Genomic DNA, 16,587 nt, shown 5'->3' with positions numbered 1-16,587 from the left:
AGGTTCAAAATCCTGGTTGAGTCGTTCGGTCCACAGTGGACCCAACTGTTCATCCTCCCCACCCCCAAGAGTTTGGTCGGTAAAAAAGGGTACCTGTCTCAGGCATATATATATATATATATATATATATATATATATATATATATATATATATATATATATATATATATATAGCGTTAATGGGATGGCATTGATCAGAGCCTCAGCTGTCCGTGCCGTCTCAACAACAACAAAAAATAATATATGCAAAGGATAAAACAAGAACATGAAAACATCTACGAAAAGATGTGACCCTTGAGCACGACCATACGACCCTTGAGCACGACGTTACGACCCTTGAGCACGACCTCACGACCCTTGAGCACGACCATACGACCCTTGAGCACGACCTCACTACCCATGAGCACGACCTCAGGACCCTTGAGCACGACCTCACGACCCTTGAGCACGACCTTACGACCCTTGAGCACGACCTTACGACCCTTGAGCACGACCTTACGTCTCCACGTGACAAAGGGCTCTCCACGGACCCGACCGCAGGAGGATCCACATCACATAATTGTCCCAGATGTTTGGGAAGAATTATATTCCTTAAATATAATCTAGACATTTCACACAACAACACAAACAAATACGTTTATCAACAAGTGTATACGACAAATATAATCGTGATAAAGACTTTAAATATAATCCTAAAAAGTAAGGCTTGATATTTTTTTTTGAGGGATCGGGGCAAGAAACTGTTCGGGGGGAAAAATAATTAATTTTTATGTAAAAATAAAGTAATCCTAAACCACATGCATTTTGCAGACTTGTTTAAAATCGGTTTAATTACTTCAGGCTCAACCCTTCTTTAAAGACCGGATTACATGGTTAATTGCTTCGTGAATTATCCATAACACTACGCTACACTCTTGGTGTTAACCGTTGAACCATACGGTACACTCTTGGTGTTAACCGTGAACCATACGGTACACTCCCGGTGTTAACCGTGAACCATACGGTACACTCTTGGTGTTAACCGTTGAACCATACGGTACACTCTTGGTGTTAACCGTGAACCATACGGTACACTCTTGGTGTTAACCGTGAACCATACGGTACACTCCCGGTGTTAACCGTGAACCATACGGTACACTCTTGGTGTTAACCGTGAACCATACGGTACACTCTTGGTGTTAACCGTGAACCATACGGTGCACTGGTGGTGTTAACCGTGAACCATACGGTGCACTGGTGGTGTTAACCGTGAACCATACGGTGCACTCTTGGTGTTAACCGTGAACCATACGGTGCACTCTTGGTGTTAACCGTGAACCATACGGTGCACTGGTGGTGTTAACCGTGAACCATACGGTGCACTCTTGGTGTTAACCGTGAACCATACGGTGCACTCTTGGTGTTAACCGTGAACCATACGGTGCACTCTTGGTGTTAACCGTGAACCATACGGTACACTCTTGGTGTTAACCGTGAACCATACGGTGCACTCGGTGTTAACCGTGAACCATACGGTACACTGGTGGTGTTAACCGTGAACCATACGGTACACTCCCGGTGTTAACCGTGAACCATACGGTGCACTGGTGGTGTTAACCGTGAACCATACGGTACACTCTTGGTGTTAACCGTGAACCATACGGTGCACTGGTGGTGTTAACCGTGAACCACACGGAACACTCTTGCTGTTAACCATGAACCACACGGTACACTCTTGCTGTTAACCGTGAACCATACGGTACATACTTGTTGTTAACCGTGTAACATACGGTACACACTTGCTGTTAACCGTGAAACACACAGTACACATGCTGTTAACCGTGAATCATACGGTACACGGACAAGGACCACGTACCATCACAGAAACGTGGTGGAGGTCGGTAAGGACAAGGACTAGGGATCACCACGAGGAAGTGACGAAGCTGGATGCGGACAAGGACCTAGAATTACGACGACACCTACCAGGGAGAGGCACGGACAAGGACCAGGCAGGTACGGACAAGGACCAGTGATCCGCACGGACACAGACCTGGGAAGGACCGTCGATCGTCACGGACAAAGGCCATACATGTAAGGTAGAAAAAGGACCAGAGATCAACACTGATCGCGACCGTGGATTGGTACGAACAAGAGATGGGATCGACACGGACAGGGGCGGCCTCGCCACGGACCAAGGACAGGAGATCGGCACAGACAAGGACCGAGAAGCAACGTCATACACAGGACTGGAAGGAGCGTGATATACAGTTATTGTGGTTTGTGGGCAAGGGCGATGGTGTGGAATGGAACAGACGCTGGGCGATCGTTCACGTGGAACGGAACAGATGATTTGCTTGAAATGGAACAAACGCTGAGTGATCGTTCAAGTGGAAGGGAACAGATGAGGTGTGAGAGGATGGGAATATAAGATCTGGGAGACGCCGCTGAACACAAGCGATGATGAGGGGCAGACGGGCGGTTGTGAGTGTGGAACGGAACACACCATTAGATAGGTTGTGAGGGTGGAACGGAACACACCGTGAATGAGAATGCAGGTGGAACACAACAGAAGTGAGGCTGCGAGGGGGGGGGGAGGAGGGGATGGACGGAAGAAACCGTGAAGATGATGGTGGAACGGAACATGGCGATGGAATGGAACATACTGTGAATAAGGCTGAGGATGGAACGGATCACACCATGAGGCTAAGGGTGTAAGGGAACACGACATGGGTGAGGCTGAGGATGGAACGGAACAAAGGCAAGTCCGAGGGTGGGACGGGAGGAGAAGGGGTGAGGCTGAAGATGGAACAGAACACACCTTAAGTGAGTCTGAAGGTGGAACGTAACAGGAGTGAAGGTGTGAGACTGGAACGGAACACACCATGAGTGCGGCTAAAGGTGGAACAGAAATCACTTGACCGTCTACACGTTACACAGGTAAAGCACCTCACTGACAGCAGGAGTGGAAAGTACAAGGCCAGGGGTGAGGGAAGATGATGAGGGTGGGAGGGAACAGGGATGGGGCTGAGGTGTAAAAGGAGAACAATGGCAGAAGAGGAGGACAGGATAGGCCTAGCCCCAACACACACACACACACACACACACACACACACACACACACACCACACATTACACACACCACACATCACACACACACACACCACACATTACACACACCACACATCACCTATCCCTCCCTCAGCAGACGTTCCCTTCACGTTCATGTGACGGCGTCTGGTGCGTTATTACTGACGTGAGTGACGAGCTGCCATTCGTCACCGGACGTGTAGGGCTGTGCCCAGCATAACCATGAGTTGCTCCCCCGACGTCCGCGACCTCCAGCCAGCCAACGACACCCCCCCCAAAAAAAAAAAACAAGAGCGGGTGTTAACGCCGTGACGAGACTTGAGACAGCTGAGGATGTCTTATCATCTTATCTATCTATCTATAATGCTTCTACTATCCCCCCAACACGGGTCATACATCGCGTGATGTGCTGAGGATAATACATCTCAGCTTGAGTGTAGTTCTGCTACGTCTCAGCTTGACTGTAGTTCTCCTACATCTCAGCTTGACTGCAGTTCTCCTACATTTTAGGTTGCCTGTAGTTCTACATCTCAGTTTGACTGTAGTTCTCCTACATCCCAGCTTGACTGTAGTTCTCCTACATCTCAGCGTGACTGTAGTTCACCTAAATCCCAGCTTAACTGTAGTTCTCCTACATCCCAGCTTCACTGTTGTTCTCCTACATCTCAGCGTGACTGTGGTTCTCCTGTACTTTCTTGGAGGCTGCCGTCACAACTTTCAGCAAAAGGTCGAGTGTGGCACGGGATCCGCCGGTTTTAAATGTTTCAACCGACCCGGACGACCCGGCCTGGGTAATGTATGGTGGAAGGGGCCAGGAGCGCTTACACACGACCTCGGGTGCAACTTCAACGCGACAGGAGAGACAGACACAGCTCGTCTTACTTACCTAATTGATTGGAGGTGACGGCAGAGAGGCCCGACAGGAGGTAGAGGAAGGGCATGCGTAGGACCCTCATGTTTGTAAGGTGAGGAAGGCCTCTGGCCGTACTTCCTTGATTGCTCTGATCCTGACTCGGTCGGGTTGTACTCGCCACTCAGTAGTTCCCCACCATCATCAACACAGCCCCGGTCACTGACCACACACCGCCATCGAAACCCCTCTACATCCTCTTATGTACTGTATATGTATCTAGCCGGGATGTAAGATGGGGATTGAACTCGCTCTCCTCCTACACAAATGCTTTCGATCAAATTTCTGGTTGATGTGTGAAAAGTTACCTCTAATGCGATGTTCGCGCGATTTTGTCGTGAAAAATTATAAATTCGCTTTTTTAAACTCTGTACATTCACGATTCACTAAAACACTCACATGACACACTCTACAGGGAGCCTCAGAGCTCAAAACAACAGTGTGGGCATCACTTCTACAGCTTGTTTCTTTATCCCGGAGCGAGAGGAGAAGCACCAGTTGAGGAGTGGCGAGGCGGCTCGGCATAGATCCACTCGCGTGGGCGTCACCAACGACACTGACTTCCTCTTCGCCTGGTCTTGGTACAGAGCCCCGGCGGCTGCCAGGTACCGCTATCCCGCCCGCCCTCCCGCCCGCACCTCCTGCCTTCCCTCGTGCCACACCCATTCCCTGCCCTGCCTCCTCCTCGGGCTGGAAAGGGATCATCCTCTCGCCATGCACGACTTCTCTTCTCATCCCTTAACAACCTCCCCATCCTCCTGGACCCAAACCTTCGTCGTCTGTTGCTGAGGCTTTGGTTCAATATTTTTCATTTTTCCTCAAAGTTACGCATATCATATATATATATATATATATATATATATATATATATATATATATATATATATATATATATATATACCTCGCAAACGCGGGAGACAGCGACAAAGCAAAAAAAAAAAAAAAATATAATATTAAATACCTATGCACACAATATATGATACAAGTCAATACACAAGGCAACTGTGATTTACATATCGTCAAATGTCGTTCCAGTACATTACCATTAGTTTACCGTGTTTACATTCGCAAATGCCCGACTATGCAACATTTGATGGCAAACACTCGTTGTTTAAGGCCCTTGAGGATATTCATATCCAACCCTAGGTACCCATTTGGAGGCTCTACCGCGTCTTAAAAGCTTCAAGATATTGAGGCATAATTTGCCTGTAGGGCTTAACGCGTCCATTTCATATAATCAGTGGGTAGCTTAGCCCAACGATGCTTTAACGGCAAAAGCCCACCCGCCCATCGCCACCATCACCATCCCGCCCGCTTACCCCACGGACACTAATGAACGAATCCCTCCTAAGATGTTTAACGCATCTGTAAACACTAGCATAGTCGCGTGGCAGGTTCATAAAAACATTGCCGTCTCTTGCAACGACTTGATGACACTCTGGCGTCCAAGTCGTGGCCACGCCGCGCGGCACGACCCTGGAGCGCGGCGGCGGAGGCAGTAGTTCGAACCCGATGTGCAACGATATGATCCTTGATATGACGGCTCTTATCTCAGGCCTGCCTGACCCCCTCAAGAGTCATGTCAAATGGTCAGGTCATCATACCCAAAGGCTGTATACCATTAAATGTGCACTGTCGACAAAGGTGGGAGAAAGAAAACGGAATTCTTTTTCTACAATGCTGGCTGGCTATCAGTGAGGGGTTTCGCGCTTCCCACGACGAAAACGCGATTTCTGAACATTTTTTTTTAAATCACGGACATTCGATTCCTGGGTTACGTACGTACATGAACGACGAAAACGCGATTTTGAGTATTTATAAAAATCACGGACGTTCGATTTCTGGGTGTACGTACGTACATGAACGACGAAAATGCTATTTCTGAACATTTAAAAATCACGGACGTTCGAGGGTATGTACGTACATGAAACGGCACATTATCAAAATTCCCTGACATTTAGCGGCCTTGATCTTGAGACTTGCTCAAATCCGTCCCGTAGAATATGATTTCTGAAAATTGTTACCTCCACATGCAGACGCGTCCCTTGAAAATAAAATTGGACTTTAAAATAAATACTTTCCTAACTCCTAAGAGCAGTTGTACGAGGCAAAGTCTTAATAAAAAAAATCCATCCAGTACAACTTAGAGTTATGGGTGTGTGTGTGTGTGTCTGTGTGTGTGTCTGTGGGGGGGGGGACGAAATCATCCATCCACAAGCGAAGCTGTGTGACCTTGGCCTAGTGACCCACTGACGTCAGAATCAACATGGAACCTGCCTGACCCCGGGGGGGCCAAGCACACATCCCCAACCTGTCTTGTATCCATCTAGGAAGAGAGAAAAAAAAAATGGTTACTGTGCCGAGGCAAGTAATTCATACGGTGCAGCAGTATCCTTGACATTTGACCTCGAAGCAAAAGGCGTCTTCCTTTGACATTTGACCTCGAAGCAAAAGGCGTCTTCTTTGACATTTGACCTCGAAGCAAAAGGCGTCTTCTTTGACATTTGACCTCGAAGCAAAAGGCGTCTTCTTTGACATTTGACCTCGAAGCAAAAGGCGTCTTCTTTGACATTTGACCTCGAAGCAAAAGGCGTCTTCTTTGACATTTGACCTCGAAGCAAAAGGCGTCTTCTTTGACATTTGACCTCGAAGCAAAAGGCGTCTTCTTTGACATTTGACCTCGAAGCAAAAGCCGTCTTCCTTGACATTTGACCTCGAAGCAAAAGGCGTCTTCTTTGACATTTGACCTCGAAGCAAAAGGCGTCTTCTTTGACATTTGACCTCGAAGCAAAAGGCGTCTTCTTTGACATTTGACCTCGAAGCAAAAGGCGTCTTCTTTGACATTTGACCTCGAAGCAAAAGGCGTCTTCCTTGCCCCCCGAAGGAAAACACACGTGCCACGTCTCTAAACACAATAATGTAGGTCTTCTGCGAGGAAGAAAGTCACCCTGACAGAATGAGGACCTCAAAATCAAGAGCGAACTCTCGTGTTTAAGTGTTGTAGAGGAACAGAATCGTTTAAAAATCTGACTCCCGTTACGTACAGCGTTGACCTTTGACCCTACGATTACCAAAATCAATACCGCTCTTCGGTTACCTCTAAAGTATCCCAATACCAAACTTTGATACAATGTGGACAAAAAAAAAAAAAACTGTGGACTGACGGACGGGAAAAGCCTATCTGAATTAGGGCACGCCCAAAGCTTGGTTTTGTGGTGCCGTTAATAATTCACTTCCCTTCTCAAGATAACGTCAGTGATGACAGCGGAAGAAGAAGAAGAAGAGGAGGAGGAGGAGGAGGAGGAGGAGGAGGAGGAGGAGGAGGAGGAGGAGGAAAAAGAGGAAGAGAAGAAGAAGAAGAAGAAGAAGAAGAAGAGGAGGAGGAGGAAGAGGAGGAGGAGGAGGAGGAGGAGGAGGAGGAGGAGGAGGAGGAGGAGGAGGAGAAGAAGAAGAAGAAGAAGAAGAAGAAAAAAAAAAAAAGAAGAAGAAAAAGAAGAGAGGGAGGAGGAAGAAGAAAAGGGAGAGCCAGGTTGGCACCTTTTCCAGCCTTTCACACGTTACTAAATTCACAGTAACACCAAAGCCTTGAAGGCTGTATGACAGGCAGACGACGGCGCCTCACGGAGCAACAAGTGTGCCTCGCCTCGTTCAGCCTATCAGTAAATATCCGAGCATGTGTTACGCTCCATCCCCGAGGAAACTTAATTTCACCCAAAGTTGATATTCTCTGTGTATAAATCCCTCGCCTGATAGAATATTCAAATGAAATTCGCAAAGTTGGTGGGAGGAACTTCCGCGGCTGGTCCTCCAAATTTCACAAGGATCTTACCTTGGAGAAGGAGGTCGATAAACAGATGAGTACCTGTTTCTCGACATACTCAGGATAAAGAAAACGGACCGCAGGGTCGATAGAGACCGGGAACCGGCATGGCTTATTAATTTTTTCAATGAAACTGGGGTAGGAGTAGGGGATGGGGGCATGGGTAGACCCGTGGAAGAAGTGGGGCCAAGAGGATGTTTAGCGAGAAGGGCCTCACACCAAACTTTGTCAACAGCTCCCATAATCATCCAGTCAATTAAATGAGATGAGCAGGGGTTATCCCGAGCACAGTGCTAGCTTTGGGCTGGCTGATTCAAGTCCCTGATGTACGACGGTACGGCTCTCGAGTACGACGGTACAGTCCTTGAGCACGACGGTATAGTCCTTGAGTAAGACGGTACGGCCCTTGAGCACGACGGTACAGTCCTTGAGTACGACGGTACGGCCCTTGAGCACGATGGAACAGTCCTTGAGCACGACGGTACAGTCCTTGAGCACGACGGTACGGCCCTTGAGTACGACGGTATAGTCCTTGAGTACGACGGTACGGCCCTTGAGCACGACGGTACGTACGGCCCTTGAGCACGATGGTGCGGCCCTTCGAGTGCGACGCGTAGTACAACCCTTGAGTCAGACCAGGCTATTCACACCCGAAGGATCGTACCATTATGCTCAAGGGCGGTACCCTTGTGCTTGAAAGGTCGTACCGTCACGTTGAAGGCGAGGTTTTACGTTCTACCGAGGGAGCCGTGAGAGCAAAACCAATTTCGCTAAAGATCCAGCAGTCTGTTCCTGGACGCTGGGGGCACTGCCATCCAGGAATCCCGACTTAAGAAGGATGCGGAGCTCTAGTTATCAGGGCCAGGCGTGACCTCATTCCAGTGTGAGGAAGCGAAAGTCGCTCCCTGGATCACACTGGAGAAGAACACAACGAGGAAAGCTGATGGCGGAGGAGGAGGAGGAGGAGGAAGAGGACAGAAAAGTTTACCACCGTTTTTACCATGAAGTTTCCCCAGTCGCAAACAAAAGTCCTCTTCGAGGACTTAAATCAAAAGAGAAAATATAACCAAGAAAACGGGAGAGTGAGAGGAGAAGGTGGATAAAAGCCTAAGAGATTGAGAGGAAGTGGAAAAATCTGAGTTTCAGAATAGGGCAGCGTATTGGGAAGGATTGTAAAGTAGAAAAAAAAAAAAGTTTTCCCTACCGGATGTTCGACTGTCTAACTCACTTCTGCCTTGGTTGAGGACTTGGGGAGGAGGAGGGGGAAAACCCGAGTTTTTTCGGGTAAAATCCGAGGTGATGAGCCAATAAAGGTGAGGCACAGTGAGTCGGCTTGGTCAAGCGTATCAGGGGTCCCGTGGCGTTGCATGATGGGCAAGTATGGCAGAAGTCCCAGTCGCGCCTGGGTCTACCGGTACACCTAAAGGGGAGGTGGCGTGCCATGGTTCCAAAGCTGTAACATCAGGAGGAAAGAGGAGTTGACAAGGTCCCACAGCTTTGCTGCCGGTGTAGCATATGGGAGGCAAATAGAGGGGCTCGGGAGTCATAATGTAGCGGTTGTCGGGTTCGCGCTGAAGGAGGGGTTATACAAATGAGGCTCAGGAATCTATGGGAGTTATGGAGGCGGTGAACCAGAGACACCTCCTCCCCCCTCCTGTACCTGCCTCCTCTCAATAAACTGTACACCAGGGAGGTACAGGTCTTCCTCCTTTCTATTTCTATTTGCCTTTAACCCTATTTGTGATTGATATCAAGGCCTGAATGTTGCGAGAGTCTTCATGAAGATGATGTCGCAGTACCCGTATATTCTGCGACCAGCTGGCACGATGAACTAAGTGGAAAGAAACGACATAAACACGATAGCAGATCAGGTTCAGCGGCCATACCAGCACAGGTGGAGGGATGAGCAGTTCGCTTCAAGAATGTAACGAGTACAACCAGGGGAGAGAGAGAGAGAGAGAGAGAGAGAGAGAGAGAGAGAGAGAGAGAGAGAGAGAGAGAGAGAGAGAGAGAGTGTGTGTGTGTGTGTGTGTGTGTGTGTGTGTGGGTCCTCCCCAGCACAGTCACTGTATTAAATCCAGTGTAATCTTACCAGAAAAAGAGAGGGCTGCACAGACGACAGAGAACAGCTCCCGTAAGGCAGTGGTAAGAGGATCCTGCACAGTAGGGGCCCAAGAACACTGGCCAGACGTCACATCCTAACGGGGATAATTGCCGTATCTTGCACGTTATTCAATCCTCTGTTATCCACCGTCAACTATCATTACAGGGATCGATAGGAATGGTCGGTCCACTTCCCCGTGCACCAATCAACAGCGGAAAGACCAGTAACAATTGTTTATCGCTCCCAGCCTTATCGGGCCCTTGGCCGATCTCTCCATCCACGCTGTAGCTAAGGCCTCGAGGCCGTCCAGGGGCTTCTGGCGCGTGCGCAGTAGTTTGTTTACATAACTATTCCCGTCAAGGGTACTTCTCGAGGATGTTTAAATTGCCCCACGTCCGGCCTCTGCCCCTGCTCATCCTAGGGGAAACATGAAGGGTCGACCCCGCTGTCCCTGTTCATCCTAGGGTAAACATGACGGAGTCGAGCCTCATAAACTGAGTAATGTGATGCCATCACGGACGACATGACCCACCCTCTCCCTCTTACCACCATCACGGACGACATGACCCACCCTCTCCCTCTTACCACCATCACGGACGACATGACCCACCCTCTCCTTCCTACCACCATCACGGACGACCTGACCCACCCTCTCCCTCCTACCACCATCACGGACGACATGACCCACCCTCTCCCTCCTACCACCATCACGGACGACCTGACCCACCCTCTCCCTCCTACCACCATCACGGACGACCTGACCCACCTTCTCCCTCCTACCACCATCACGGACGACCTGACCCACCCTCTCCCTCCTACCACCATCACGGACGACATGACCCACCCTCTCCCTCCTACTACCATCACGGACGACCTGACCCACCCTCTCCCTCCTACCACCATCACGGACGACCTGACCCACCCTCTCCCTCCTACCACCATCACGGACGACATGACCCACCCTCTCCCTCCTACCACCATCACGGACCACCTGACTCACTCCCTATCACCATCATGCTCCACCTCCCCTCCTTCCCGACCAACACAGACTTCCTCCTGCCTCACCAACACGGACATCCTCATTTCTGACACGATGACCATCAACAAACACGGACATGATGGACGACGCTTCCGAAGCCTCGGTCGTCGGGCGCACCGAATCCTCCATGAGAACACGTCCAGCTTACCGCTGACTGGATGAAACGTACATGTACAACTTTACCCAACAAAACCACTCCAGCCAGTCAACCCCCCAACCTCAAAAACCCAACCCACCTGGCTCATTACGAGGGCGTATGTAGTTAAGATACAAGCAATAACAGAACGACACCAGTAAAGAAAGACTCGATCGAGATGCTTCAAGCAGCAGCAGCAGCTGGAGTGAGCCTTATCGGCCAGCCAATGATGACTCTGCTCAGCCTACGTAAGAATTCCTTTATCCCGACACTCGGCCAATTGTCTGTTGATCTGCTCCTGTTCCGCCGGCCACTGCCACTCACCTCCCCTGACCCCCTCCTCCTCCTCTCGCTGTCCGATGCTGCGTCACCGCTCACTGCCACTAGTCAGGGACTGTCACTGCTGCTACCAATAGTCACTGTCCGTCACTGCTGCTACCAACAGTCACTGGCTGTCACTGCTGCTACCAATAGTCACTGTCCGTCACTGCTGCTACCACAAAGTCAGTGGCTGTCGCTGGCGCCACTAGTCAAACTACCTCCTCACAAGTGGCCACCTCCACGCCCCAGCATTAAACCCCAACTCCTCAATCCCACCACATCTTTCCTTCCTCGCCAACCCACGGCCGATTTCCTCATTTCTTTAACCCAATCCTCCCCACTTGTTCTGGTTACTTAATAGCCGACAGCCTGTGACTTAACTCTCGCTTAAGTTAATCCAGGGGTGTTCCGTGTTAACCCTGGGGTGCTCCGTGCCCCGGGGAACACGACCCATCGCTGAAGGGCTAGTGAATCCACTAATTATTTCTTTATTTATATGATAAACATAATAAAATAATGCAAAGGTTATATAAACATAAAATAATGCAAAGGTAAAAGGGATTTCTATATTGAGGACATTCAAGGTTGTCCCCAAAAAAGAAATAAAAGGACAATTCAAATTTCCCTCGTTTTCTACGGCAAGAGACTGTACAATTCTCGCGCTCCCCGTTTTCTACATCATGAAAATGGCTCATTCTAGCATTCCTCGTTTTCTACATCACGAAATTGGATAATGCCAGCCTTCCCCCGTTTTCTACATTTAAGCATTTAGATTTGAACTTCCTGCCTCCACAGTCCACAACTGGGGTTTACACACAGGCCGCGCCCCGTCTGTGGCTGACCCCACGACCTGCGATCCTCCTGCGTTACGCGCGCCCCTCCCCTCCACACCAGCGGATCAAGACCTCCCTTGTGAATGAAATGTAATACGCCTCGCCCAGCCTGACATATTGATCAGGCCCGGGCCTTTGTCAAGCCTCCTAGTATGAGTCTCGCGCGGTTAAACGTATTGACCGACCCTTGTGTGCGTCCAGTCCCAAATGAGCATCTGGCGAGGCTATAATGTATGATCTCTTGGAGGAGGAAGGGGGCCGCGCTGCCGGCCCGAAGCCCGCCCGCCCTCGCGCCACACACACAGTAGTAGTTCCTCTCCGGGCGGAGGAGGGGAGGGAGATAAGAGATCACCTTTGCCGTCAACGGGCGACGGAGACCGGTCACTAAGCTGTGACTTCGGCACAACTCGCGCCACGAATGCGTTAAATGACGTTATCTGTATACGAGGGAGTGAACCTTCGATAGGAATGATGTCTCTATAGATGGAGACAGGATGGCAAAGCTAGAAGGTACCACCACCCCTAACGCCCCACCGCTCCCTCCGGCACATCATATCCAGCAAGATGATAAATATCTATTAAACGAACGCTTGGTACTACGATTAATATCTATTAAGCGAACGCTTGGTACTATGATTAATATATATTAAGCGAACGCTTGGTACTACGATTAATATCTATTAAGCGAACCCTTGGTACTACGATTAATATCTATTAAACGAACGCTTGGTACTACGATTAATATCTGTTAAGCGAACGCTTGGTACTATGATTAATATATATATTAAGCGAACCCTTGGTATTACCATTTTCGTTCTTGTTCCATCTTCCTTCTTGTCCCTTTTTTAAGCGGTGCTTTGCAGCATACGGTGTTTTCAAATGAAGTCTCGACGTGGATGTAGTACCAAGCGTTCGTTTAATATACATTAATAATCTTGCTGGACATGATGTGCCGGAGGGAGCGGTGGGGCGTTGGTGGGGGGGGGGGGGTGGTACCTTCTAGCTTTGCCATCCTGTCTCCATCTATGTAGACACGGGGAATATACAGTGGTATTATTACTCCCCTCCGGCAGATAACCCCCGTCTCACAGGCCAAGCGCTCCTCCGTTAACGTATCCCCGCGTAGCCTCGATTAATATTATCTTACGCGCATAAAAACAACCTAATCATCGCATAATGATTACCCCTAAATCCCTAATTACTCGACTTAATTGCTAATGTTGCGCTTATGAAGTGGCCAGGCTTCATCAAATGAGAGAACTACTTTGCTTCGCTGGAGGAACACCCGGGTATGATCATGTACGAATTAATGCACCCGAATAAAACGGGTGCGTAGGGTTGGGTTGGGTGTGTGTTCAAGTGGTTGTGACGTCACTGGGGGAACGGGTGTGATCCGCCGGGAGGTAGGAGAACCAGCTGAGTAGCCACACACCCCCAGTGTGACCCGCCGGGGTGCCAGGAGACCCAGATGAAGAGCCACACGCCCCAGTGTGATCCGCGTGGGTGGTAGAAGACCCAGCTGACGAGCCAGACCCTAGTGTGACCCGCCGGGGTGGCAGAAGACCCAGCTGACGAGCCAGACCCTAGTGTGACCCGCCGGGGTGGTAGAAGACCCAGCTGACTAGCCAGACCCTAGTGTGACCTGCTGGGGTGGCAGAAGACCCAGCTGACTAGCCAGACCCTAGTGTGACCCGCCGGGGTGGCAGAAGACCCAGCTGACTAGCCAGACCCTAGTGTGACCCACCGGGGTGGCAGAAGACCCAGCTGACTAGTCTAGATACTCTGGATTCTGTGGTAACTCTGCGGGTGTGGCAAGTTGACAATGTACCATAATAGAAAACGTCTATATCTGTGAGCGAGATGTGAGGATGACAGTCTATATCTGTGAGCGAGATGTGAGGATGACAGTCTATATCTGTGAGCGAGATGTGAGGATGACAGTCTATATCTGTGAGCGAGATGTGAGGATGACGGTCTATATCTGTGAGCGAGATGTGAGGATGACAGTCTATATCTGTGAGCGAGATGTGAGGATGACGGTCTATATCTGTGAGCGAGATGTGAGGATGACAGTCTATATCTGTGAGCGAGATGTGAGGATGACAGTCTATATCTGGGAGCGAGATGTGAGGATGACAGTCTATATCTGGGAGCGAGATGTGAGGATGACAGTCCATATCTGTGAGCGAGATGTGAGGATGACGGTCTATATCTGTGAGCGAGATGTGAGGATGACAGTCTATATCTGGGAGCGAGATGTGAGGATGACAGTCTATATCTGTGAGCGAGATGTGAGGATGACAGTCCATATCTGTGAGCGAGATGTGAGGATGACGGTCTATATCTGTGAGCGAGATGTGAGGATGACAGTCTATATCTGTGAGCGAGATGTGAGGATGACGGTCTATATCTGTGAGCGAGATGTGAGGATGACAGTCTATATCTGTGAGCGAGATGTGAGGATGACGGTCTATATCTGTGAGCGAGATGTGAGGATGACAGTCTATATCTGTGAGCGAGATGTGAGGATGACAGTCTATATCTGGGAGCGAGATGTGAGGATGACAGTCCATATCTGTGAGCGAGATGTGAGGATGACAGTCTATATCTGTGAGCGAGATGTGAGGATGACAGTCCATATCTGTGAGCGAGATGTGAGGATGACAGTCTATATCTGTGAGCGAGATGTGAGGATGACAGTCCATATCTGTGAGCGAGATGTGAGGATGACAGTCCATATCTGTGAGCGAGATGTGAGGATGACAGTCTATATCTGTGAGCGAGATGTGAGGATGACAGTCCATATCTGGGAGCGAGATGTGAGGATGACAGTCCATATCTGTGAGCGAGATGTGAGGATGACAGTCTATATCATCAAGGTGGGAGGAGGTCGGAATGTGCCAGGCTTCCAAGAATAGTGCTACCAGATCTGTTGATGTCAGTGACCGTAGAAGCCACGGCTCGGCTCGACTAAGGTCGAGTCACCTACTTGGTAAAAATGACAGCGGGTTATTTCATGAGCTGAGGGGGCGGGTGATCGATCACATATCATATAGGTACGGGGGTCAGACTGAGAACGAATGTGGGGGGGTTTCTGAGACACTTGGCGTTCAAAACGTCCAGGACTACGAGCAAGTGCAAGATCGGATCTCGTGTTTACTACCTAAGCCGACATGGGCACAGCCGACTGTTAATCTCTCTATTCTGTACAACATCGAGGGAATGAAGAAGCACAGGTGGTACACAGAGCTGGCAGAAGTTCTGAGCAACGTCTACACTTAAACAACAGCCTTCTCGCTTGTAAGGGCACGTTGAAAAAAAAAGAAGGGGGGGTTGTAGGCGAACCAAAAGCATATCCCTCAGGCCATATACACGAGTCTGTGGATTACTTAAGGGTACCAGCATTCATGCACGACTCGGTGTGTGAGAGATGTGCATCACCGTGTAGAAAGGCTGGTTAATTCCCAGCCCTGACACGGTCAACCACAAATCTAGGACTTGTGTAGCACAGGAAGAGCTGGTTAATTCCCAGCCCTGACACGATCATCATATATGTAGGACTCGTGTAGCACAGGAGAGGCTGGTTAATTCCCAGCCCTGACACGATCATTGTCTACGTAGGACTCGTGTAGCACAAGAAGGGTCGGCTAATCAATCCCCAGCCCTGACACGATCAATCATTAATCTCGGAGTTTCTCGTCCTGGCATAAGGTCCCCCCCTGGTCAAGGGCTGGGAGACCAAACTCCACTGGTTCTGGGTAACCCCACGACCATGGGTGAGGTGGGGGAGAGGGAGGAGGAGGGGGAGGGGTGGGAAAGAGCAGGAGGGATATATCTGGCGATACGTCTATTGGCAGGTGTCTATCACGACCACTGGGGGCACGGCCGAGGAGGAAGACCTGGGAGGGGTGGTGATGCCTCGCCCGCAGCCGTTTTTGAAGACTTCAAAAAAAGAATGAAAATAAAACGGTGCAATTTTCTCAGGGGATCATCCTACTCCAACTCTCCGTGTTGGAGTGGGTGGTGAGGTCGTCCGACCGCAGGGGATCACCCTACTCCAATACGGAGGGTTGGAGTGGGTGGTGAGATCGTTCGACCCCAGGGGTCCAACCCGCCCTCGCACACAGTCAAAACGTGGAAGAAAAAAGTATAAACAAAAAAAGATTTCGGGTGGAACAATGATTCCTGGCAGGGCCAGCGCTCGCCTACCCCTCACCACTGCTGCCTCCGCCTCTGCCTCTGCCACCCTCGCACACTGCCACACTCTCATCAAAGTTTGACGTCACCCTCGCCGACGGACCCCCGATGCCTCGGTGGCATAGCAATGCTCTGATGGTCCTTTACAACCACACTTGTGT

General features: G+C 49.8%; 1 protein-coding gene across 3 annotated transcripts in view; it reads right to left on the bottom strand.

Annotated features, from left to right (window-relative positions):
• LOC139746573 (uncharacterized) overlaps positions 1-16,587 on the bottom strand; it is a 408,313-nt gene that overhangs the window by 368,882 nt on the left and 22,844 nt on the right. For 2 of the 3 annotated variants that reach the window (XM_071657952.1, XM_071657954.1), the window contains exon 1: positions 3,953-4,518. The exons of the other annotated variant lie outside the window; for it this stretch is intronic. In XM_071657952.1, the coding sequence (XP_071514053.1) occupies positions 3,953-4,022 (70 nt within the window). In that variant the 5' untranslated portion in view covers positions 4,023-4,518. Of the gene's footprint in view, positions 1-3,952; positions 4,519-16,587 lie in introns of those variants that run through there. 3 annotated transcript variants of the gene reach the window in all.

Source organism: Panulirus ornatus, chromosome 65, assembly GCF_036320965.1.
Source record: "Panulirus ornatus isolate Po-2019 chromosome 65, ASM3632096v1, whole genome shotgun sequence".
NCBI classification, from domain to species: Eukaryota; Metazoa; Arthropoda; class Malacostraca; order Decapoda; family Palinuridae; genus Panulirus; species Panulirus ornatus.
This window is presented reverse-complemented; position numbering and strand designations above follow the sequence as displayed.